At 53.5% G+C, this 24,646-nt stretch overlaps 1 protein-coding gene across 3 annotated transcripts in view; it reads left to right on the top strand.

Annotated features, from left to right (window-relative positions):
• The window catches only part of LOC105698149 (zinc finger protein castor homolog 1), a 53,449-nt gene that overhangs the window by 15,816 nt on the left and 12,987 nt on the right, over positions 1–24,646 (top strand). For all 3 annotated transcript variants that reach the window (XM_012422163.1, XM_012422171.1, XM_012422153.1), the window contains exons 2-6: positions 2,063–2,130; positions 2,359–2,795; positions 2,866–3,181; positions 18,168–18,514; positions 21,088–21,151. In XM_012422163.1, coding sequence (XP_012277586.1) covers positions 2,100–2,130; positions 2,359–2,795; positions 2,866–3,181; positions 18,168–18,514; positions 21,088–21,151 — 1,195 coding nt within the window. In that variant the 5' untranslated portion in view covers positions 2,063–2,099. The remainder of the gene's footprint in view (positions 1–2,062; positions 2,131–2,358; positions 2,796–2,865; positions 3,182–18,167; positions 18,515–21,087; positions 21,152–24,646) is intronic.

Raw genomic sequence — 24,646 nt, 5'->3', positions numbered from 1 at the left:
ATGTAGAATGTGAAAAATACCAATAAACAAATTAAAAAAAACATTGAAATTTCATGAGGATCAGGAACTTCTTTATAATCTCCACGATCATATTGTCAAGTTTAAATCCATTGCTACGCATGGCGTTTAAGCTCGTGAGACGCGAATATGGTGCTTATAAAGAAGGAACTGACACCAGTGAAATTTCATTTTCTATGCAGAATGTGAAAAATACCAATAAACAAATTAGAAAAAATATTGAAATTTCACGAGGGTCAGGAACTTCCTTATGATCTCCACGATCACATTGTACAGTTCAAAAAGATTGCTACGCATGGCGTTGAAGTTTGTGAGACGCGATTCGGGATCTTCCCGAGCTCCGGGTTTCTCAGCGCCGCGCGTGCGCGCCGCGAGCTTACGCACGAGCGAGCGCACGAGGGTGATAATGTATTCAAGGTCCGCCCCGTCGCCCCGTGGTGGGGTGAAACGGGGCGGCCCGGTCGGTATAGGTACTGTAACAGATGTTAATTATCCCTTCTGTATAGCCGGCAATAAGCGCGGCCACTGCGCCACGCGAGCCCCGCGCTCGCCGAACTCGAGCTCCTCTCGAGATGCGATTTTCCGCGTTAACGAGGTGTCCGAATAAAAATCCTTTCTACGGAACTTCTTTCCTGCGACGTTCCTATAAACCCGTCTACGAGACACTTGAAATATTTTCGAGGACGAAAACTTGGTAATGTGCTGGACTGATGGGTGTCCAAGAATCAAATTGTCGTCGTTATCGTGCCGCGAGGGTGATAATGTATTCAAGGTCCGCCCCGAAGTCCGTAGTGGGGTAAAACGGGACGGTCGGCGCATAGGCATTGTAACAGATGTTAATCAAACCCCCCCCTCGTATAGTCGACGAAAAAGTGCGTCACCGCGCCGCGGGAGAATCCCGACTCGAAACTACGCGAATGATATTCCGTGTTTCAATGTCGAGCTTATTTTTCTAAGGCTGTCCGTGGTTCATTAAAAATATTAATCGATCCGAACGTAAGTCTTACTGTTACGGAGAGGGATGGCCATCCAGTTTGAATAATTAATGCGATTGCCAAAATTCCACCGGATTCTCCATTTTCCTGTCGAACGGATACGGAATGTTCGGCCGCGGCGTCGCCGCTCGGCCGAGCTCGGCTCTGCTCGGCTCGGTCCGCGATCACGTGGTCGGCGCGCCCGTGGTGCGCAACGAGGCGTGCTCGAAAGCGGCTCTCGGCTAAGTCACATTCCAATATCTCAGAAACGAATTGTCAACCTGTCGTCGTTATCGCGCCACTTGTTACCGACCGAGCGGTTCCAGGGAGCGCGCGTGGGTGGCTTTTGTCTCGAAACCGTCAGTGGGTATCTCGATCTCGGAAAGGAGGATAAGAGGCACGGATCAAACGGTCGAAGGAGAGTTACTCGAACTACTGTCGAAAGGGGCCCTTTGAATGAGACTTAAAATCTAGAAACACGAATACTGTAGGATAATGTGGCTGGGTGAAATTGGAATCCAGTTTGAGGCACTAACCTAAATCGACAGGCTTATTGGAATGTTTCCGTGGTGTAGACGTTTGTGTCATGTTGAGTTTTGTTTGTTGAAACATTCCAATGAGCCTGTTAATTTTGTGCCTCAGACTGGCACGGCTGAAAAAATGTTCATCCGCGAACACTCGAGGGGAACCGTTTTCCTTTGTTTCGTAGTTGGGAGTATCGCTTAAGGTGATGTTAATGTGGCGTCAAAGAGGTTTCCTATATAAAACTCTTCTCCCTACTCAATTTATAGTTTGGAACTTTACAACGTGAATAGGGAGACTATAAGGAAGGTCCTGAGACTTATGAAATTACAATTCTTTTCAAATTTGTTCATAGGTATTTTAAAAGTAGTTAATAAAAAAATTAAATTTCGCGAGTTTCAGGACCTACCTTAGGGTTTCCATGTTCACGGTTTAAAGTATGAAACGATTTGAGATACCCAGTTCGTAGGAAAAAGTCTTATGGACGATTGAGCTTTCGGATGCCACTTTCACATCCCCTTAACAGGAATTTCGTTGGTTGATTTCAGAATGCGTTGACGAAGCGAGAGACTGGCAGGTCCCGAGATGTCCGCCGTCACCAGTCCATATGGCCCCAGTAAGTATTGCCGTATTTCCGAAAGGTCGTGGACTAAAGAAAAGGACGGGTTTAAACCCCCGCGATGGTGTTTACACGGGACGGCCGAGAAAATATCGAAGCGAACGCAAATGGCCGACCGACGCCGACGCTCGGCCGATTTTTGAGGTTTTGGCCAGTTTTTTTCGTCATTTCCGGCACTGTGCGCCGTACCGAGAGTCGATGCTAACCGTTGACTCGATTCCCCAGTGGAGATGCTCTCTGACTCGGTTTACAACTACGCGACGTCCCACCGGGGTGCAGCAGACCAGGACAGCGATTCCCAATTCGAGTCCCAGTCGCAGCTGCAGATCTCGGCGATGCAGAAGCCGCGAAACAAGAGGAAGAACTTCAAGCCGATAAGCAGCAGGATGGCGGAGGTGTCGGACTCGTCCGACAGGGACGAGGACGACGACATCGTCGAGGTGAGCTCGAACGAGATCCTCGAGTACCAGAGGAAGAAGATGATGCCCACGGAGGAGAGGTCCAAGCAGAGGCTCAACAACAACGAGAGCAGCCCGATGGACCTCTCGGTGGCGACAAGGCCGCCATCGTCGGAGGCCGACGAGGACAGCGGGGACTCCCTGAGACACAAGTTCATCCTGGAGCAACTGCGCCCGCAGAAGCTCTACTCTCCCAGTCCCGAGGTGGGTTCCGAGCGCCTGGTCGCGTCCCGGAGACGGACATAGTGTCTAGAATCGGTGTTTCGCTGCTCAGGTCAGGAGTCCGACGTCGGAGTCCTCGGAGAAAAGCGGGAGCGGGGCCATGGACGCGGACGTGGACGCCGAGGCCGGTCGGCTGGACGAGCAGGATGCGGTCCGGTTCGAGCACGAGCGGGCCCAGGAGGGCGAGGGCGAGCTCGTCGTCGCGGGCAAGGCGATCGTGCCCACGGAAGGGATGAGGGAGTACGCCGAGTCCGCCATGCAGGAGCTGCTTGCGATCTACGGCCTCGCCGGCGGAGAGCTGGCCAAGTCGGTCAGTCGGCAGCTGCCACCCACCTTCCTCGACCCACCCGTCGGTCACCAGCCCCAGGGTAAGTGTTCCGCACTACGTATATCGCGCGGAGCCCAAGCTAAATTGTTCACTTGGGTGATTCTAATAATAGGGTGGGAAGAAGTCGTGTCAATGTATCGAGATCCAAGACAGTACCGACTTTATCATCTTAGTCTAGTCCTTCTGGGAGCGGTGGTTTGTCCCAAATTCTTGGTGAGGGTAACGTGGCTTAGATGACCATTGAAAAAACAACTTGGGGCAGTGCCCTGTGAAGTGGGAAAGTTCCAATTTGTTGTGGATGGGAAGAGCTCGCAGCTCAATATTCCGGGAGGGAACAGTAAGTGCGTTTACTATTACTCCGCGCGGAAATTCGGGCACCGGGCCGCGCTAGGGCGAGGACTCCGGAATCCCGGGAAGCGCCGCTCTGGCTCGGTCAAGCGGGACTCGTATCGGCGGGATTGCGCCGGTTTTTAGAATCGACTGTACGAGCGCCGGAACAGAATGTGGTACTTACATGCTGCCCGGTGCCTCGCATATGCGCTCACGTGAATACGCGATGGCTCGCAAGATGGCCGACTTATAACTCATAAAGTCGGCCGGTCGGAGTGCGCGAAGCACCGACTGGCGGCTCGCGATCGATGGATGGCCGCGGAGATGCTCGCGCGGCCGTCACCATTCCGCGTCGCGGCTGCTCGCTACCGGCGTGGGCCGCGACAGTCCCACGAATTCCAGCGGTGCGGAATTCCTGATATACCCCGAGCGCGAACCGCTCGCACTCGCCATCTGCTCGCCGGTCCGCGACAGACGACATTCCATTATCCGCTCCCAGCTGGACCGGGTCGCTCCCATAACGATCCGCATTTTTCCGAACTTTCCTCCGTTTCGGCTCTAGTCGATCTTCTCGAGATCGCGGTTCTGGATAGCCAAATGACTATTCGAACGACGTCACATGAGACGGATCGCGTAATACTCCCCGGAGTGGATCCTCTCTCCAGGGCGCCCACGGCGACCGCTAGGCTTCAATTTCCGCCGAAGCCGTCCGCAGGCTGCAGGCCGACATCGCCGCTCGCGGATCGTCCCTACTTTTTTCTCCGATTCGTGAAAATTAGTGGCGTTAAATTGGAATTGACGCGGTTCATAGGACCGGGCCGAGCGAAGCCCGGCGACGCGTGAAAGGGAAGACGACGAGCCGCGCCGAGGCGGGGAGTCCCCCGGGTTTCCTTAGCCTCCCGGCTCCGGTCTCGGGTTTGAAATACGCAACAAGTGGTTCTCGGCTCCTCGGAAACGCCTCGGAAAATGGAGCGCGCTCGGGAAGGCTCAACAAGTGGCGCCCCGGGAAAAGGGTCTCTATCGAGTTTCCCGGCCGGGGGAGGGTGGAGGCGCGTCGCGGGCACCGCGGACCACCAAGAGACGATCTCCGAGCATCCGCGTTCCGAAACTGGAATATTCATTATTGGCCTCGGTGCGCGCCCCTCGCATGAATACGGTCCTAAACGGTGAAGAAATTACATGCAACGTCGGTAAAGTAGTATGTTCCCCGACGTGTAACAATGCAACGAATGCAAATCGACTGCAACGTATGTACAGTTCAGTGGCCGATTATACTAACAATAAGGCTGGCCACTTTTATTTCGCCGACGGCCTGGCAAAACAATCGGCTTACGTCGTTTCACCAGCGGAACCGGCAAAACGCCGCGACGGCGAAATCCGCCCGAGGATGATGCCCCGATTATTCCCGCGAGCTTTCCCGAGGTTTGCCCCGGGGCCGAACCGCGCGGTCCGAGGCCCCGGCTTCCAGGAGGTGTCGGTCCCTGCCCTCGGGCCCATCGGGCGCTATCTCTCCTCCCGGGAGGAAACCAGAAAACCTCCGCGGACCCATTAATCATTCCGCGCGGATAAAGCCAGGAGGATGAAAGGAGACGGACAGTCGGACGGACGGACGGCCGGTTGGGGAGGGCGAGGGAGGAGGGGGAGGAGGGCCACGGAGCTGGCCGCGCTGAGGGGATCATTTTTTATTTCTCGAATTTCGTCGGACGCGTCCATTGTCGGGTCCGGAGTCCCCGGGTCCATCTCCACCTCCGCCATCGGCGTCGCCTCCGGCCGCAGCCCGGACCGAGCCCGACCGAGGTCGGTGAGATTCATTATCTGATAGCGCCGGACCATTTCTTTCCCTCCCTCCGGACTGCTCCCACGAAATGATATTCCATCGCGGACTCGAGCCACCCGTCGAGCGCCCGAAATTCGAAATCGGCCCACCGGGATTAATCCCGGTCCTCGGGAGGAGTCGGGACTCTCTCGTTCCCCTTCCCTGTCCGAGGTGGAGGCTTTTCGGAAGGACGGTTCCAGGCCCCCGAGACTCCAGATTTCGGGGATTAATCCCTGTACTCCTGTACGGAAGGCGCGTCAACTCGAGCGGACGGGAAAAGAAAAGCTAATCCGGAGCTGCGGGAGCGAGATAGTCGAACGAGTCCTCCGTAAATGCAAATGGAATGGTCGCGGGGCAGGGTCGTTACCGACTAGATCCGCCGAACGGGTTTATAGGAGTCTGGGCGGGGCGCTTTTTGTCGTAAAGCTACTTTCCTGTCGTTTCGGCACAATGGTTTAGTAATGACCGAGGAGTGCAACGAGTTTGCAGCTACTCGGCTCGATTCCAAGAGCCACGGGGAATTTCCTCTGGAGTTTATCGCGTCCTCCCAGGACCCGGTCGATGAGGCACCCCCGTTCGTTATCTCCGATTCGAAGGGGGATACTCGCGATCCCGGGCGTAAACTAACAGTTAAAGAAATGCCGCTCATCCGCGAGAAGCGGTTCCGATCTACCGTCTTGAGATCTCGTTCCGCCGGATTTGATAAATCGTCGAGGAGACTCGCGAAAATCAGACTTCGGGGTCCTGGCGCGGTCTTCGGGCGTCTCGTAGAGGGACCCTCCGCGGATTCCCTGGACCCCGAGGCCTTCGACTCGGCCGAGGAACGAGATCGTGAAACGTTTTACGAGCCTCGGCTGAACGGAGCCCAACGGGGGCCTGGCCTGCTTCTGCTCCGCACGTGGGCCTCTCGCCGGAAAGATCGTCTTCGCTCGCAGAGGAGCCAGAGGAGCCCGCGATCTCCCGCTCGCACCCTCCTGGCCAACCTCTCCTAGGCCGATGTCCGTTTCCGGGTCAATTGGGTCTTCCAATCTTTTTGTCCGTCAATTGAGCCGTGAGTCACCGTCGGCCGGCGCGCTTGCATCCGAAGGGGATCCGTCGCCCTCGCTCTCTCCTCCTCCTCTCGCCGCGCGCGGATAAGGACTAATGTTTAGGCATTTAACGGTCATTCCGTTGGCTCTGGCATAAACCAAACGGCAGCGTAGTTAGAGCGTACCGCTGCCGGCTCGTTTCCGTCGACGACCGCGTGCGATCGCAAGCGATCCTCGCGGGAAACGTTCCCCCGCGTCCCGTTTAAGGTGGAGTGAAACCCTCCTCAAATCAGTCGATTCAAATAACAAATTTTTTTTTAAGGGGATTGCATCGAACCTTGACCAAACCTTTGATACATTACTCGCGAGCACCTAGGAATTAACCTGACACTTTAAACATCTGGATATTAATTATAAAGAAATTGTCCAACTCAGTCATCATTACTGAAGGCTCTTTTTACCGACGTCGGTCAAGTACCTCGACGTATTTCACTTCGCCTTAACCGGAAACGCGTAACCGGTGCCCGGTTAGCTCTCCCCCGATTTCCTTCAAGGAGATGGGAATTAACGACGATTTCGGAAATCTCCCACGGCTCTAGACCTTCGGCCCCCTTCCAGCGGAATCTTCTCTCCTCTTCCCGAGGTCGGACCTCTTTAGGGTCTGGGCCCCTTCCCTCTTTTCCCCTGGCATCTTGTTTATTTTGCCCGTCAGCTCTCCGACACTCGGACATTCGTTTAAATTTAGAATTCAATGGGCTCCTTTTACCGGCAGTCTCTCGAATCCTAATGGATTCCCTAGCTCGCCGCTGATTATTTGTTTAATTTCCGAGGACCGATTGTCCTCGGTCTCGAATCCGAAAATCCCCGGCCTACGACGAGGACGCCGTCGGAGAGGGAATCCTCGGTGACGTCGCGTCGACCGCGACTCTTCCGGAGCCGGCCATCTTCTCGGAATTCTCAGAAGAACGGGGAAGAAAAAACGGAAAAGAGAGGTACATGCCGGGGAGTTTGAGACTACCGGTTTTTGAGGCAATTCGCGTCGTTGTGTCATCGAGTGACGACTCTGGGGACCGATGATTCGAAAGTCGGGACGGACGCGAGTCATCGCTCGAGTGCAAGTCTTCCCATTGAGAGCTCTCGAGGAGAGGGACGAAAGAAAGAAGAAAGGTACCACCGGACAGGTAGACATTCCGTTCGCTTCCTTCCCTCGGGTTTCCGTCAAATCCGGAGTTAAGGTGAAGTGAAACCCCCCTCAAGTCCGTCGACTCGAATAAGACACTTCTTTTTTTAAGGATGTCGGATAGAACCGTCCGAAAACTGACACGCGACTCGTCAGCACCTAGGAAACTGGATTCTTGTATGAAAATCGTTTAACTTGGCCCAGACCAAGATCAAAGTGGCAACGAGCTCTCATATTTCAATCGATATCCAATTATTTAAGGCTCTAATATGACAAACCAAAGGGTCAGGAGCTATGTACGACAATTTAGAACACTCTGGTAAACGAGAAACTGACATTTGAGAGGCAAAAAAAGTGTCTTATACGCTAATATGCTAAAACGATGGGAATACGAGGTCTCGGAGGGAACATTTAGTTGACATTAAAATCACAGATGGCGCAAGGTGGCACTCTGCAGTCAATTGGGGCATCAAAAACCATGAATCCAGGGGATTTCTGGAGCTTCAATTAGATTTCTTTGTAATTGTACATGATGCGACATACGACACGACGTGTGCGACATATGGAGTATGTCATTTAGGTACAATACCCAATATAATTGGAAAAATCTGTCGATATAAACACGAACGTCGGTAACGTATGTATTTAGAAGAATCCTTTTCATCGAGGTCGATGAAATTTCTCGACGCGTTTCACTTCACCTTAAGCGGCTCGGGATTTTTGGAAACGTCAGCTCCGGGGTTCGATTCGGCGATCGGGATTTATTTCGGAGCTCTCCGAGAGATACCGAGCGCAGAAACGGCGCTTACCGGTTTCTAAAGTAATCCCTGGTTCTCGTAGTTGCGTCACTCGAGGAGGACTAATGGGTCCGAGGCGATGCTCCGGTTAAAATCCCCGATTAGCAGTCCCAGCGCGACTACCCGTCGATGCTCCCGTTTCCCAGAGGACCGCCCCAAAGTCTGGTTCAACGACCGTCCACCGGCAAAGCGTCCAGAAAGGCCGCACTCTCCTCAGGTGGTCGCGCCTCGTCCTTCTCTCCCACTTTTCCGGCTCGCACCTTTCCTCTCGCGATCGATCATTCCCCAGCCTCTCCTGCCTAGCGACGGTCCTCCGGACCTTCCACGAGGAGTCTCCTTTCCTCGGATTCGGACTTCCCGGCCCGTGCGACGTAATTTTCATTTGTCTCAAAGAGTGGGGAAACGGTCCAGGGTCGAAACCTCCAGCCATGATCGCCGAGAGAAACGGAAGGCCCAGGGCCTGATCCCGGGCGTCGTAAAAAGTAGCAACGGACCCCACCTTCGTGCCCAAAGGGCGGAAAAAGTCCAGGGACGAATTTCCAGCAATAATTCCCGAAAGAGGCGAAAGAGGCCCCGAGCTCGGTCGATACGAGCGGCGATCCTGCCGGACGGCCGGGCCCATTAGGCCCAGGGCCCGAGACCTTGTCAGTCTCTCTCCCCTCCCTCCCTCTCTCGGCGAAAACCAGAAAGTCAGCTTGTCAAATTAATCACGGATGACCAATCCATCAGGGGGGCATTCCTAGCCTTTGGGATTCGTCGCTGCCGTTACGAGTTCCGCAAGAATCGAACGGGCCGAGAGGGGCCCGCTCGGGCTGGGATTCTTTCGCGATTCGAGAAAAGCCTCGCCGGGCCCAAAGGGCGCGCGCGTCGGAGAGCCAAGAGCAAAAAGGGGTCCCAGAGCTCGGGGCGCATCGCATCGTGGGAGTGAGAGTCGGTACCCTCGAAAAACACATGGCCCAGTCGGTACAGTCGGGCCCAAATCACCGGTCCCCTTGGGCCCAGTGTGCTCCTCCGGCCTGTGACTCTTACAATTTTCGTAATAAAGCACTTTCCTCGGGGAGTTCTCGGCCGGCACTCGCGGCTCTCGGGGCCCATCCCGAGTGGACTCCCTTTTTTAGTTCGATCTCGGGGCCCCATGCGGGTGATGCGCTCCGCAGAGAAAAGAGCCGCGAAAACCAGTTGGTCCGAGCCCGAATACGGGCCCCGTGTCTCGGAGCCCTTCGCGGGATTCCGTATAGAGGAGGCAGATCGTCTTCCGTGGGATTAATCCGATATTCGAGCCCTCGGGCCCCGCCGGTCGGTTTTCCCCGTTAATTTAATCCACGTGAGCGAGGTCCTCTTCCAAAATTGTGCGAGACCGTTGAAAGTATTCGAGAACGGACCCGATTAAATCATCCGAAAGGATTCGTTAATCTCGGGCCTCGTAATTTCTCCGAAAATTGTTTAGGGCCCCGCCGGTCGAAAGTCGGGGGGGCCGGGGGGCTAAAGTGCGCCAAAGATCGAGGCCCTCCACCGGGTGTGGGGTTGGTTGCATTAAGCCGGCTAATTTTAATATTCAAATTCCAGGACGAAACCGAGCCCCCCGAGATCGGAAACTCGGGAGAGAAAGGCGTCCGCGAAAGCGAGTCCGAGATAATCCGGGATACGGGGCACGGGAGGGCCAGAGAAAGAGAGCGAGAGAGGGACCGACCGAGGGGGACCGGGGAGCATCGCATAACCGATTCTCGAACTCATAAATTTTAAATTATGCCGAGCAAAAGGAAAGGATGGGACTCGACCTCCGAGGAAATAAAAAGGGAGCCTTGCCGGGATATGCGCGCCATGCCGCCGGGATCAGAAAATCGCGGGACCCCTCCCCCCATCCGGAATTTCGGCGTTTCGAAGCAGAAGTCGGAATTCCGCCGACTCGGCGGGGTCCGAGAAGGCCCCCCGTAACGAATCCGGTCGCGATTCGGGGTTACGGCCGGAATCTTGCGACTCGCCCCCTCTCCGGGCCGGAATTTGGGCGTTTCGGCGTTAAAGCAGGAATTCCACGGATCGGAGGGCCCGGAGTTGCGACGGCGTTATTCCGGAGATTCCTGGGCCCCCGGGCCCCGGGAACGGGGACAGGGCGCAGGGGGACACTGCGGGCCCCGCGGCCGGTTTTATGGGGGTCCTCGCCGCCGCCGTCGAAATTTCCGACCAAATTGCCGGCCGAGTCGAATTTCCGGCATTAATTCGACATTATGCGATATTCAAATGGCCCCCTGAATTTTTAGTCTAACGAGCCCACCCTTCTCGCGCGCAGCCCCGCGCTCCCCCCGGACGTCGGCGGGGGTCTTTAAGGATTTTCTGCACGATCCTCGTCCCTCGACTTTCCCCTCGACCCGTGCCGCTGCCCGACTCTCGCGCGGAGACTTGAATGCCTCTCGCTCGGGGGAGCGAGGCGCGACTCGGCCGCGCGATGGTCGCCGGAAGACTGATCCTTACCGGAAACGCAATGGGATTAATCCGAACCAGAGATGAACGGGGAGATGTTCCACCCCATTGTTTGAAAGGGAGGCACGACCCACTAGGGCCCTCTACGCCTTTTACACCTCCGTAAAAATTGCAACTACTTTCAAATGGGCGAAATCTTCGTGATCGGCACAACAGGGTATACCTAGGTGCCGCGTCGTAATCTCAATCATCCACGCGTATCAATTTTATTTCGTATTCGTAGTCTTCTTTCCCAACCTACGTTGACCCTGGTACTAAAAACCAAATTTCTAGTATTTGAAATCTGCGGATGGGTTTTTCTTTACTGATAGAGGGCATTTCGCCCCCTTGAAAGCAGTTCTACGGCTCCTCCCGTTCGACTACGCTGAGGAACATCTCCCCGCTCATCTCTGGCCGAACCAAGTCGGTCGGTCGACTCGAAATGCACGCCTCGAATTTCTCCAAAACGTCTCCAAGGCGAAATGGTAGTTCTGCGCGATGTCAAAGACGGTTCGCTTCCGTGAATTCCGGTATCGGCCTCGAGGAATCCCCGGTGTCGTTCCTCGCGGCCCCTCGTCCGGCATCGAGCGGCCGCGCCAATGGCGTCATCCGTATCTGCCCGGAGTCCTTTGTTTGGCTCGCCTCATTTTTCGAATATGGAAGATAATTAATCTTGGAGGGTATAAAAGGGTTTTCGGGTTCGGGCTTTGAGAAGAAACGAGCGGAGCTCCCCGCCTCCCCCGCGGCCCGACACTACGCGGGTTCGACTGCAGCAGTTGTTCGCTGCATCGTTCGGTCATTGTCTCCTTTTTTCTTCCTCTGCATCCCGGCCTCCCCTTAACCTCGACAACCACCGGGGAACGAGAGAGAGAAAGGGAAGACGCGCATCGGAGAGGTAGCGTCTTCGTCGTTGCGGCCGCGCCGATTTGTACCTTTTTCCGAATTTGAGTCAAGAAAAAATCGTCTGGAACAAAGGGGAACGGCCTCCAATTTCTCATAGGATAACGTCGGTGGAACTCGAATCGAAGGGGACGCGACAGGGCTTGTCTCTTGAAAATCGATCCTGACCGTCTGTCGCATCTTCTCTGACATTTCCGACTTTTCCAATCCATTCCTATACGATGCACCCGATTTTCACGAATCCGGAAAGGTTTGATAACGCGCGGTATCTTATCTCCTGTGACATTTCTGACTTTCCCAATCCATTCCTATATGATGCACCCGATTTTCACGAATCCGGAAAGGTTTGATAACGCGCGGTATCGCATCTTGTCTGACATTTCTGACTTTTCCAATCCATTCCTATACGATGCACCCGATTTTCACGAATCTGGAGAGGTTTGATAACGCGCGGTATCTTATCTTGTCTGACATTTCCGACTTTTCCAATCCATTCTTATATGATGCACCCGATTTTCTCGAATCCGGAAAGGTTTGATAACGCGCGGTATCTTATCTCCTGTGACATTTCTGACTTTTCCAATCCATTCCTATACGATGCACCCGATTTTCACGAATCCGGAAAGGTTTGATAACGCGCGGTATCTTATCTCCTCTGACATTTCTGACTTTTCCAATCCATTCTTATATGATGCACCCGATTTTCTCGAATCCGGAAAGGTTTGATAACGCGCGGTATCTTATCTCCTCTGACATTTCAGACTTTTCCAATCCATTCTTATATGATGCACCCGATTTTCACGAATCCGGAGAGGTTTGATAACGCGCGGTAGAGAAATTTGTCGGGGTTTTCTCAAGAAAAACGGTCGCTGCTTTCCCTAAGACTCGAAGAAGCTCCTGCGGGTTTAATCCCCGATCGGTCTACCTCTCTACCGTCTCGTCCTCGAGGTTGGTCGCGCGTTAATGGCTGTCTAAGGCGATTCTCGGCCGACGATAATCCGATGTCCGGAGTCTGGTTTTGCCGTCGAGTAAAACCGGCGCGGCCCGGCGTGTATAGTTACACAATAATCACTCGAATTTCGCGGCGACCACGAAACGGGAGACGAGGAACGGAAAACAATGAAAAGGAAACCGCCTCGCCGGCTCGATTCCACCGTTTCCATGCCAATTGGCCGCCAGCTAACCACCGGAAATCCCTGTAACGTGGACGCGCGGTGGAATCGAGCCGCGACGTCGGAATGCACCTTATCGACCGTGATAAGAGGAGGGAAAGGTCTCCTCTTAGATCGGTGGGAATGAAATAAACGGTCGAATAAAGGAGACGACCCGCGAGGAGATCGAGCCCGAAGCATTCCAGAAGGGTTAAGGGGTCGCGTTTGACGAGGAGGGAAGGTCGGGTCGTGGAAGGAGGTAAAGAGGGTCGCGGGATGCACCGCGCGATCCCGAATTCCCGAAAAGCAAGGAGTACCTATATGGGGTCCTTCCGGCATGCCTCGGTCGGGATCCCGGGAAGGGGGAAGAGCGAAGGGGACGGGAGAACAAACGAGGCACCGGGTAACCCCGGGTCACCTGGTGAATACCGTTTTACCGACTATTAACTCACTTCCAACCCCTCTCGAGGCCGAAAGTCCCTTGGGATCTCTTCCTCGTTTTCTCTCTTTTTTGTGTTATTCCCTCCTCCTCCTATTTCTTCCGTACCGACCCTCGCCACTCGCAGTTTTCCCCTTATTATTGCTTCTTTCCGCCACTTTTTCGCTCCCCTCTTGGCGTAATCCGCCCGTTTTTTTTTTTCCCCCTCTTTTCCTTTCTCTCGTCATCCTCGAAGCTAGACGCAGGTAGGACCATCGACGGGGTACCTGCGCCCCCCAAGGGGCACGGCGACGGAGAATCGGGGAAGATCGGGGGAATCGCTCTCCACGCTCGATTTAACCTGTGAGAAAAATCCCGACCCGGCTCGGGTTAACCGATTTCCCTGCGAAATTCCGACCCCGACCTCCGACACCCCGGGGACGTTTAGGTCTAAGTAGCTCGTCAAAGTTCCTTCCTTCTTCCTTCGCGGATCTTGAGCGACACTACTCGTCGAGGTTTAGACCCAGAGGGGCGTGCATGGGTACCGGTTGTAGGCGAGAATTCCGGTAATTTCTTCCCCAGGAGATCGATCGTCTCCCTGCCCTCGAAGGGAGAGGGCGACGAGGGCCGAAGTTCGGGAACGGGCGCTTTGAAAAATCGTGACTCGTACGCGACCGGTGATCGTTATTAATGGAGCCTCGGGGAACGATTTCGGCGCACCCTCGGGACGAGGAACACGGCTACGGGAATTAAGGAGTCCCGCGGCCCGGGCCCTGGGATTCCGGGATAGTGATCGAGATGGTCCGCGGACTCGGGGATGAAAAAGATCCCTCGAAACGAGAGAAACACAGAACCCCCGCGGCGGCGGGACGTCTCGTAGCGGGGCCTTAAAAATCGACTCGATTTAAGGACCTCGAGGTCGTTACCGAGTGCCCGCCGAGCGCACCGTGAATCCCCTGCAAGCCGCGCCGACTCTTCTTAATTTCCACCATTTTGCATGGATTTCACCCTCGACCACCCCCGGGTGGTAGGAGCGATCCTTCGTTCCTCGTCGGCTACTCGAGGTCCGATTGACTTTCGATCGTCGTTCCCGACGCGAGGACCTTGACATCCTTAACCGCGAAATGAGCGTTTGCGACATCATATACAGAAGTCGAGTGTTTATGCAGAAATGACCCATACGAGGAAGGCGCTAGAATTTCATCGGCGTCCGAAGCAGAAGGAAGCCGCGCGTGAATCCGCTTCGCGGAATGCCGCTTCAGCGGGTTTTAATCGACACCGCGGATTTTCCGTAGCACCGGTTACAGACCGACGTATGTAGGAGCTTCGGTAGTGCCGAATTCTCTCCATTTCCCTTTTTCCTAGCTTTGCGATTAATTCGGGGGGAATTATTACTCCGATCTTTCGTGGAATAACCGCGATCCGTTTTACCCGGACGCGGGAGAGAGCGCGAGTAAGTCGCCATGTGCTTTGTGTACCGATCGGCTGCGTTGGACGTATTTCACCTGCCGATTACCCGCACGGGACACTTTTTCCCCGCGACTTGGCCGCGCGGAAAAACCGCCGAGATTATTCACGCTCTTCCACCGCGCTCTCGAAGCGATTTGCCCGCGCGGAGAAAGCGCCGCGCAAACGATCCGCCTCGTGGAGCGCGGACCGACGATCATTTTTATTTTCTACCCTCGACTTTTCCATGGCTTTTACTATCGACCGCGCGTATTCCGCAGCCGAATCGCAATCCCTTAACGATTCTTCCAAAATAATCTAGAAACCCCCTCGTGTGTTGGGGTGATCTTTATTTACACATTTTTTCTTTCTACCTAAAGTTCTCATAAAAAAGACCTCTTCGACCGTCTTTGGGGGGAAGAGATCGCTTAGGAAACGCATGGAGGAACAAATTTCTCTCCCCCTTTTTTCGGAGGTTTATTTTTTGAGCGACGAGTGACGGGGATAAAAAAGGAGGCCGGAAAGGAAAAATCCAAGGGGTTGCGTAATTTCGGGCAACGTCATCGATCCGCGGGGCAAAACTCCCCTGCGGGGGTCTTGGAATACCCGAGGGTCCCTTAAGCCTTCTTCCCCCGTTCTTTTTTTTTTTTCTCTTGGAAATTTTGGGTCGAATCATTTTTTCCTCCGTCCCTTTTCAATGCCGGGTGGAAAAAGGGCGAGCCAGGTAACGATTCCGGGGTTTAACGTTCTCATGGAAGGACTTACGTAGAATTCAAATATCTCTACCTGAACCTCCTGTCCCGGAGGAGAGGGGCATTAAAGACGTACGATTTGCCCTTCCGTCCTCTTTCTCTCTTTTTAACGCGCATCCCCTCTGGAGGACCTCCGGCTACTGCCAAAAATGTGTAGGTTTATCGCGAGCGTCAACGCGTCAGGAGAGAACCGGTCTCCCTTCAACGGTTTTGCATCGGGTTCGAGTTTCGAGGCTTTTTTCAAATTGTTCCCCCCTCGAAAATCCTTCGGATCCTTTTCGGCGGGTTCCTCATTCAAATTTATGCGTAACGCTCGCGCAGACCTAGGCGGCTGTTGAGATTTGTTTAAATCTACCCCCCGAAGTCGGCCGCGAATTTACGTGTAGGAACGCTTGAAAGGGAGGCACCTGTCGGCGGGCCATTATTAGACTTTTACAAGCTTTGGGACGTCTCAATTTCACGATTTCTTCCCCAAAACGGGGTCCCCATTGGGAATGGACTGTTTTTTGCGCCTCGTGACCCCAATTTCAGTTTCCTTTCATTTGGTCCCCCTGACTCTCGACGCTGCTAATGGTGCAGAATCCGTCCTCGAAATACCCCGAGACGTCTCGCACCATGCGGGGTAGTGATTTACCCAGATCTTAGAAAAAAAAAAGAAAAAAAAAACACCGAGCCGAAATCGGTGTTGTCCCTTCGAGAAAGAGCCAGGGGTGCAAATCCAAAGTCAACGGAAGGGGTGTTCCCGATAAGTCTCGCTTCCGGGGAAGAAAAAAGTATCGTGTACTTCGTAAGGAACGGAAAATACCCCCGAAGGAGGGAACATCGTGCACTTGCGAGAACCGAGTGTCAATCTCGAGATCAATCCCGATTCCAAAGACCTGTACCGTGTCCCCAGGGTTGGGTAAGTATAATACCTCATGTAATACACCCGTTTTTCTACACGTATATTACAACGTGTAATACGTCTCTAGTTTTCTACGCGAGCGCAATGTATTTAACGCTCTTCCATTTCTAAATAGAAAATCATAAATCCAATTAAAAATGTGATGTTACCCAGTTAATACGTTTATAATCTAACTGATGCCGCATATCGCACATCTGCGGCGTCCTTCATATTGGAAACGTAATTTACTGGCTTTCTACGATCTCCTACGATTTTCTACGGTAAACTACGTGGTTTACGTGATGTACGTGAGAAACCACGCAAAACGGAAATTACCCAACCCTGGGTGTCCCCAAAAGGTGCGACGAAATCGCACGTAGTACGTCTCGAATTTATCTATTAGAACAATGGGATTGGCGGGCGGAGTAAAAACGTCAATTTGCAAACCAACGAACGAGGGTACGTCTCGACGTCGCGCGACGCCGTCCGCGGCAAACTCGATCGTTAACGCCGAGAATTATTCGCCTCGACGAATCGCCACCGAGAGATATACGAGTCCACGTACTGGCCATCGGAAAGTTCTGGCAGGCGATTCGCATAAAGTGCGATGATTTAGAGTCCCGTGATCGACGTCTATTGTCGTCACATGTGAATTTCCAACGTAGCCTCGACCCGCTCGTCACCACTCTTCGCGCGTCTCGACGCGAGTGGACCCGGGTCGAAGTTTTCTCGAAATAAAACCTCTCGACATATCTAACGATCGTTTCTTTTTTTTTTCGCCAAGATCTCTTGGCGCGCTCCTCTCTTAATTTATACTCGGCATGGACTCGAGCCTAAGGCTTCTTCGAATTCCAATTTGAGGTGGATCGAAAAGGGCAGACGCGGGATGAATGAAATTATCTCCCAAGGGGCAGATTCACAGATAACGCGAACAATGGCCGTATAAATGTACATGTTAGTTGGTACGTAGATCGTTACACCGGTTACTTAGGTCTTTGCGCATCGCGAGGATATTTTCATCGAAGCCTTTCATAGGAATTCCCTGAATCTTGTGCCTCTAAGATGATACGAAAGACGCTGAGAAATTTAATCGACGTCGATAAATTAAAATTCATCTGTACTCTTTTTCGGGGTAGCGTCATTTGGAATACTCAAGCGGGAACACAAGCTGGCGCGTCACTTTAGCGACATTTATATTTATGTTTAAGTCTTTTACAGAGTACGTTGATAATTATACGAACTGAAGCGTTCCATATGTTATTTCGGAGAAGTAATGACGAAGAGGTCGGTGTAAAACTGTCGAAATCCCGTCAATTCATTATTCTAACGACTGTTTAAGACCAACGTCGCCATCTGTGACGTTTAGCTGGAACTAAATTTTTCCTCTAAAAACACGCATTAGCCCCGAGACAAGCCGGCATTCTCTCGCAATCGTTGGTGAAAGTACTTTCCATATTTTCCTATCTCACTCTGTAATATTCCATTTCTACGGTATTCTAAATTGTTCGAGTTAAGTCCAGAAACATTTCATTTTAGATTCCAAGCCTCCAAGAAGCGTAAAACAGCGAAAATGTGCCCGGACCACACCGCGTTGGTTCCAGTCCATGATAAATAAATAAATTTTTCATACAAAATGAAATTAGATGAGGTTTACAGCCTACTATATAGCCTCCATAATCAGGTGGAAAGATTTGCAAGGAATCGGTACACCCAATTATGAGAATACTTTCCCCAACGATTTGACTTCTCATATAGATATAGGCTGACTCTTTTATATCAGCTTAATCTAGGATAGTCAAATCGTTTAAATCCACCTTTTGGAAGGTAGAAGCGAGTAAACCAAGACGGATGAATTTTTGGTGTTTCAGGTAAAGCGAACGACGCCTCGTCCATGGCCCCGGGGAGCCCACCAACGCCACCTCACACACCTCAGAGTCCACCGAGGCAGATCCCGCCGTCTGGGAACCTCTCTCAGTCGTGCCAAACCTCCAATTCGGGCTCTCCCAGTCTTCCCAACCCCCTGCAGGCGATGCCAAGTTCACCCCTAAGTCAGATCCTGGTGCAAAACCCAGCCTTGGCTCAGCTACTCCAGCAGAACCCGGCGATTCTCAACCAAAACCCTCAGCTGGCCCAGCTGCTGCAGCAAAACCTCCAGGTCCAGATGGGCAACGTCCTCTTTCAGGGCGTCCGAAGAGAGGAGCACGAAGAAGTTAAGGTACTTCCCTCGTTATTTTTCACCGTGTTACTTAACCCATTTGCATCACAACTAAGTATGAAAAAGAGGGTCCTTATCAGGAAATTTTAGGCCGGATGATAGTGACCAGTAAAATTGAGCGTGTTCATATACGCTCCGGTGATAGTGACCAGGAAAACTGAGTGTCCATACACGCTAATGATGGAAATGGGTTAACGTCGATTCGACATTTATCAAAATTCCGCGGAACAAGGAGCGCCGTCTCCGCGGTGAAACGCTTTGACATTTGGGGGGAGCGACTCGCCTTGTTGGATCTCGCGGAGACCCGCGGAGAGGACGAGGCCTAGCGCGGAACGATCGATCCCGCGAACCCGGCATTTCCTCGAAGGTCCCATTGTTTCAGCGTTAATCGTTCATAGCGAATGAAAATTTAACAGCCGTCGGTCAATCCGCCAGCCGAGCGCGCTCGTTTCGATCGGCCGCTCGGGGATCTTTAACGTTCTCCAATTTTCCCCGGAATTGGCGAGACCGAGCCGTCGCGATACGTCCCACCCGGAGTGGAGTTTTTCTCGAGCGCGGACTCTGGAGCTCTGATTAAAACCCAAGCTAACGACCGTTATCAACCGGGGAACGAAGTTGACCAGGCGAATCGCAACCGCGAGGCGAATCGACGATCGCTACGTGGAAGAACCACACTCGGGGATCCTCTCGGTCGGGATTTTCGGTGATCGGCGGCTCGTTTTCGCTAAGGGTCGACGTCGAGTCCTGGTCAATTGGCCCGTTCCTTCGCGGACCAATGCCGCGCCATGTCGAGTTAGCGCCGATCAGGCGCTCGTCAGAAATCCAACATGGCGAGGCGTCCGCGAAATCGCGGACGGTCGTCCACGGGCGATCGAACCGAGTCCCTCTTGGAATTCGGCTCGGAGAAGTTTAGGATCGCAGTCGAGCCCCCTACGGGAAGAATCGAAATTATTCCCCGGGGATTTTTCTCGCGTCGTTTACATTATTTTTGTGCGTCAGAAATCCAACATGGCGAGGCGTCCGCGAAATCGCGGACGGCCGTCCACGGGCGATCGAACCGAGTCCCTCTTGGAATTCGGCTCGGAGGAGTTTAGGATCGCAGTCGAGCCCCCTACGGGAAGAATCGAAATTATTCCCCGGGGATTTTTCTCGCGTCGTTTACATTATTTTTGCGCCTTTGAATATTAATGGGCATATGCTCTCCGGCGTTATGGCACAAGAAGTAACAACGGCGTATAATACACGACTCTTAACGTTATTCTATTGTTTGCAAATCAGCTCTATTGTTTTCTCATATACCTCGGTACCCTTCCCGGCCCCCCGCGCGCACTCGCCCCACCCACGAGCGCATCCCCCCGGCCTCTTGTCATCTCTCTAACCCCCCTACGCGCGTTTACCTCCTCTCTTTCTCTCTCTCCTTTCCTCGGTCGGTCGTCCCCCTTCCTCCCGCACGCACCCGGTACGCATCACGGGACAAGGGCCGTCGTTTATGCGCTCGTGCGCTTTTGCTCTTGCATTCGATCTCTGACGTTGAATCGACGACCGCGTCACCCGATCGTTAATGTCCTCGAGAGCGTCGTCGCATCAAATAGCCGACATAAAACGACAATGTCCCTCGGTCTCTCTCGCGTTCGCCGACGCGCCGCGTAGGCACGCACGACCGTGGGATTCGAACGCGGTCGCGGGATTTTCGAGGAGATTCGCGCATAACGAGCCGCCCGCCAGAAACGTAAACGTAACGGAGGCGAATCAGAGAAGGCGAAGGCGAAGCTATTTTAAATTCAGAATCGTCGTCGTATCGAATGCTAAGCTAAGGCTTCGGAAATCGTAGAGTATTCGTATAATTTGAGCCATCGCGGGGCTTCCGCTCGGGGTTGCGGGCTCCTCGAGTCTTTCCTCATTTGCCTAACCTCGGCGTACCCGGCCGCCATCTTGCTCCTCGCGATGATCTCTTTGTTCCGCGAAAGCCCCGCGATTCGCGGTGCTATCTCCCCGTGGCGATCCCTCGTAAAAGCCTTTTAGCGGAGTTATTCTAATTGCGGGCATTTCTTTTTTCCGCATTTTAATCCCCGAGCGAGCCCTGCCGGAAATTCATTTGAATTCGAAGCCATTGTACCCGTGCGACGGGCAAGGTCACCGATCCGGTCAGATGTCCTCGCCGATTCCTCGAGTTCTCGGGGATATACGAGGGACGACAGGGTCGTCGTTTCCTGCGGGATTCGCCGACCTTCCTCGTCGTCGGCGGATAGACAGAAGTCGAGCTCAAACGGTCCGACCAGGTCGCAACTAGTACCGCGACGTTCGGGAATGGAGTTAGTACCCGCGTACAAGAGGGCCTACGCGTTTTTCGCTCGAACCGTAATAGTCTAAACTAGCGTGGGAACGTCGAGGGGTCTCGACGCGCCTTCCTGGCGTGTCGTTTCGGGAGCCTTTGACCCCTCTACGACTGTTAACGTCTCCTCGATTGTTCATGCTCGTCCACGCGGCTGCCCGTATCCCCGGATCCGGAAAGAACGCACCCCCGGCCTAATCCGCGGAGTCGTCTCCCTCTACATGGCTCGTGTGTCTTTCAGGTGCCGCCGACGATAGCTAGCCTGGCGGCGATGACGGTGGAGGCGGCTGACCCGAAGGTTTCCGGTGAGTGGGCCATTACCTTCTCTATAGAATTAAGATTGAAATGAGATTTAAATGAAATTTAAGTATCGCGCCGCCGCCGACCTTTCGCTCGGCCGAGGTGTAGGGGGCGCTCGCTCGCTCGTTCGTCCGAGGAGCGCGCCGAGCCGTCTCTCCCGGCTTTCATGAGTTTCGGACCCGGGGGCTCTTCCCCCCTTTATATTGAAATATCCGCCCACAGCATTATGGGAATTATCAAGGAAATGGGAGATGAGTGCGCCGGCGGAAGGAGTGGGGGTGCCGTTGGATGACGAGCGTCGTCCGCGTCGCGTCCTCTCGGGGAGGAAGAGCCAAGTTTCGCGGTTGCTATCCTTCCTCCGCCCGCTTCCCTTTAGACGTTGATCCGCGCGTTCCAATCGAGGACGTCGCGATTCGTCGACGGCCGCTGCAAACCCACGGTCCGTCGACGCGTTTTAGCCTTAAGTGCTCGGTTAGCATGCATTTTTTTTTTTTTTATAAAGTTGTCATATACTATCGTCATAACCACATCCCATACACCTATCATGGTGGTTGCTAGGATCTACACACACCCCCCTAACGCCTTATGTTTACGGCAAGCCAGGGCAGGACGGTAACGCGGCACGTCCACCCTATCCTCCCTGTCCTTGCCACATAATCGACAATCGGTTCGATTAGCTTGTCCAAATTTGTACCGCTGTCTAATGGCGCCCAACGGAATCGAAATTCGACCTCGGTTGACTTCCGGTGCAGGTACCCGCCGAACGGAAGGTGTAAACAGAGTGACAGAGAATGCGTTACAAAATAATGTGACTAGAACTTTTAACCCATTCCCAGCCTCAAGACACATTCATGTCAAGAGTTCATCAGCTTCCTTGCCTATCGGCAGCTAGTAGCATTTCTTCAGTCGTCTTCGTGTATCCGCTATAGAGTTCCTGATTTCTCGCTTTCCTTCTGCAAAGGGAATCCCTTCGACCAGTCCAGCTGGTGCCTCTTGGGGTCCCATCGAGGTTTTTTATACTCACCGATACAGAAGTTGAGTACGATACGATCTCCCGGAAGTCCTCCGAATAAAGGTGTTTTGTGGTGACCGCTTCTATTTCGTCCTGGATGATCTAAAATCACAAATTGAAAGATACATGCATCCATTACGTTAGTTAATTTAGTCTTTACACGAATGACTCTCAGAATATTTATTTGGAACGGAACGGTGGACGGCTGAAGGTAAAGCTTTTGACGAAACATAATCTCATTTTTGGCGAATCAAAAGTATATGCAACGGAGAAATCCTTCACTCTGTGAACTCTGAATATTTTTCTCCACGAGCGGGTAGGAATTGAGGGCGAAAGACGTGTCGTTAGGGACAAGGGAGGTAGTGGGTCGCAGTGGAAAAAGCTCCTGGTCCTGAGAACTCAGCCGTCGACGCCGGCCGTCCTCGGCACCGTTCCTAAGGGCCTCCCCGATTTAGTTTGGCAAAGATGGCGGCAAAAGATCGAACTACCTCGTAATGAAATAAAACCCGGAGTGCCGAGGTCCGCAGCGGGAGAGCGGAGACGAGGGAAAGAGCGAGAGAGAGAAAGAGAGAGGCCAGCAATCAAAGCTGATTAAGCCCACAACTGGGGAATCTGTGGGGCCAGTGTCTCACGCCAATCCCGGCCAATCAACAGCCGTGCCCGGGGAGATTTAAAAAATAGAATGCCTACTGTCAATTGTCCCATAATTTAAATAAATCGAATAAATGGACAAAGTGGCCAATTAGAGTAGTTGCTGGTTGCTGGTTTAACGTATTATTCTCTCTTTCTCGAGCTGGCACTCTCTCCGTCCCTCTCGTCCTCTCTTTCGCTCCGCCCTTCCCGTTCGGTCCTTTCTCTCGTCGGGTCCCTCGAGCCCCCCCCCGTTTACGCGCTCTCGCCGTCCCTTTTCCTCCGTCGTCGGCCGATTCCTCTTGCTTTCCTCCTCTTCCGATTTTTCCTTCTCCTTTCGCCGTGATTCCTCGGGTAAGACCGCGCGCGCGTACGCGTGCCGCCCTCTCGCGCCGGTGGCCACGCTCGGTTTGCTCGGAACGGCAGGCGCTTCCGTTAAACGGCGTTACCTACCGCTATCGGCGCGCGCGCGGTCGCGCGCACGCGCGCTAGGTGCGAACGGGAGGCCACCTGTGCGCCGGCGCGCCGCCACTTCCGCCCGGTCGAGGCCCGGAAGCGAGGACGCGCCCCGATCTCCACCTCGAGAGGGACGACGTCGCTTCGCGCGTTACACGGACCCGGTATTCCTGGCGGCGATAAGCCTCCGGCCTCGCCATCGGACGTTCCCTAATATGGCCGAGCCGATACGCGGTGACCTCGCGGTTCTCTCCGTCCTGCGCGGATTAACCGCAAGGTACGCAGCCACGAAGTCGCGGGGATCGAGGACCCTAGAACGGGTACCTCGATCCCTAATGGCTCCTACTTTCTCCGACGATGGCGAGGTTCACTTCCAAAGGTCGTCGTCGGACGTTGAAAAGACCTCGCGAATGACAAATCCCCGGGGAAAGGGAAAGGGTTTCGAGAATATACCGCAAAATTACGAGTACATCCAACGCGGTACCTAGGGCCCAAGCCGAGCGCATTTAAGGCGAAGTGAAACACCCCGAAGGAGTTGATCGACGTCGGTAAGGACTTTTCTAAATACCCTACGTTGCCGGCGTTCCTTTTTATATTGACAGTCGTGTCGAATCATATTGGGTATTGCACTAAATTTCGTACTCTATCTGTCGTTTCCGTACGATAATGATAAAGAAATCTAATTGAAACTCCAGAAATCACCTGGATTCATGGTTTCTGAGGCCCTAATTGACTGCAGAGGGACCCCCTGCGCCATCTGTGATTTCCATGCCAACTAAATTTTCGCTTTCACACAAATTTTCAAAAGTGTCGGGATAAATCCTAGGTGCTCGCGGGTCATGTGTTAATGTTTTTGTCAAGGCTTGATGCAATACCCTTAAAAAAAAATGTCTCATTCGGATCGACTGATTTCGGGGGGGAGTTTCACTTCACCTTAACACCGAGCTTCTTACGCATTAGCATTCACAAGGTGGAGTTTCACCACGGCGAGCCGTCCCCGCGAGGTAAGTCGGCGAGTCCGCCTCTACCGCCGAAGATTAGCTCAGGAACGCAGATAAGGAAGCAAGGTGCGCGGCCTCGTGGGTTGGCAGCGCGAGAGGCACGGCTAAGGCTGGGCAAATAACAAATAAAGCATAAACGGGAGCTAGAATAAATAACCGGGGCACGCTGCGAGAGTCAGCCGGAGGCGAGCGCGCGGAGGAGCCGCACCAGAAGGGCCGCGCTCCTTCGAAAGGTCTCCTGTGCACCCACGAGCGGCCTTCCCGCGGTTTCCGTGTCGCCGAGAGCACCTTCCCCAGATCCTCGTTCCGTTTAGAATAAACGCCCCGAGAAGGTTCGGAAGCGCGGAATAATGGGAAAAAAGCGGTTCCTCCAGTGGACCTGGTGGATCCGATAGAGCCCC

The sequence above is a fragment of the Orussus abietinus genome, unplaced genomic scaffold (assembly GCF_000612105.2).
Source record: "Orussus abietinus isolate OABI.00-Male unplaced genomic scaffold, Oabi_2.0 scaffold13, whole genome shotgun sequence".
In the NCBI taxonomy this organism is placed as follows: domain Eukaryota; kingdom Metazoa; phylum Arthropoda; class Insecta; order Hymenoptera; family Orussidae; genus Orussus; species Orussus abietinus.
The sequence above is the reverse complement of the archived record's forward strand: the minus strand, read 5'-3'. Positions and strand labels throughout refer to the sequence as shown.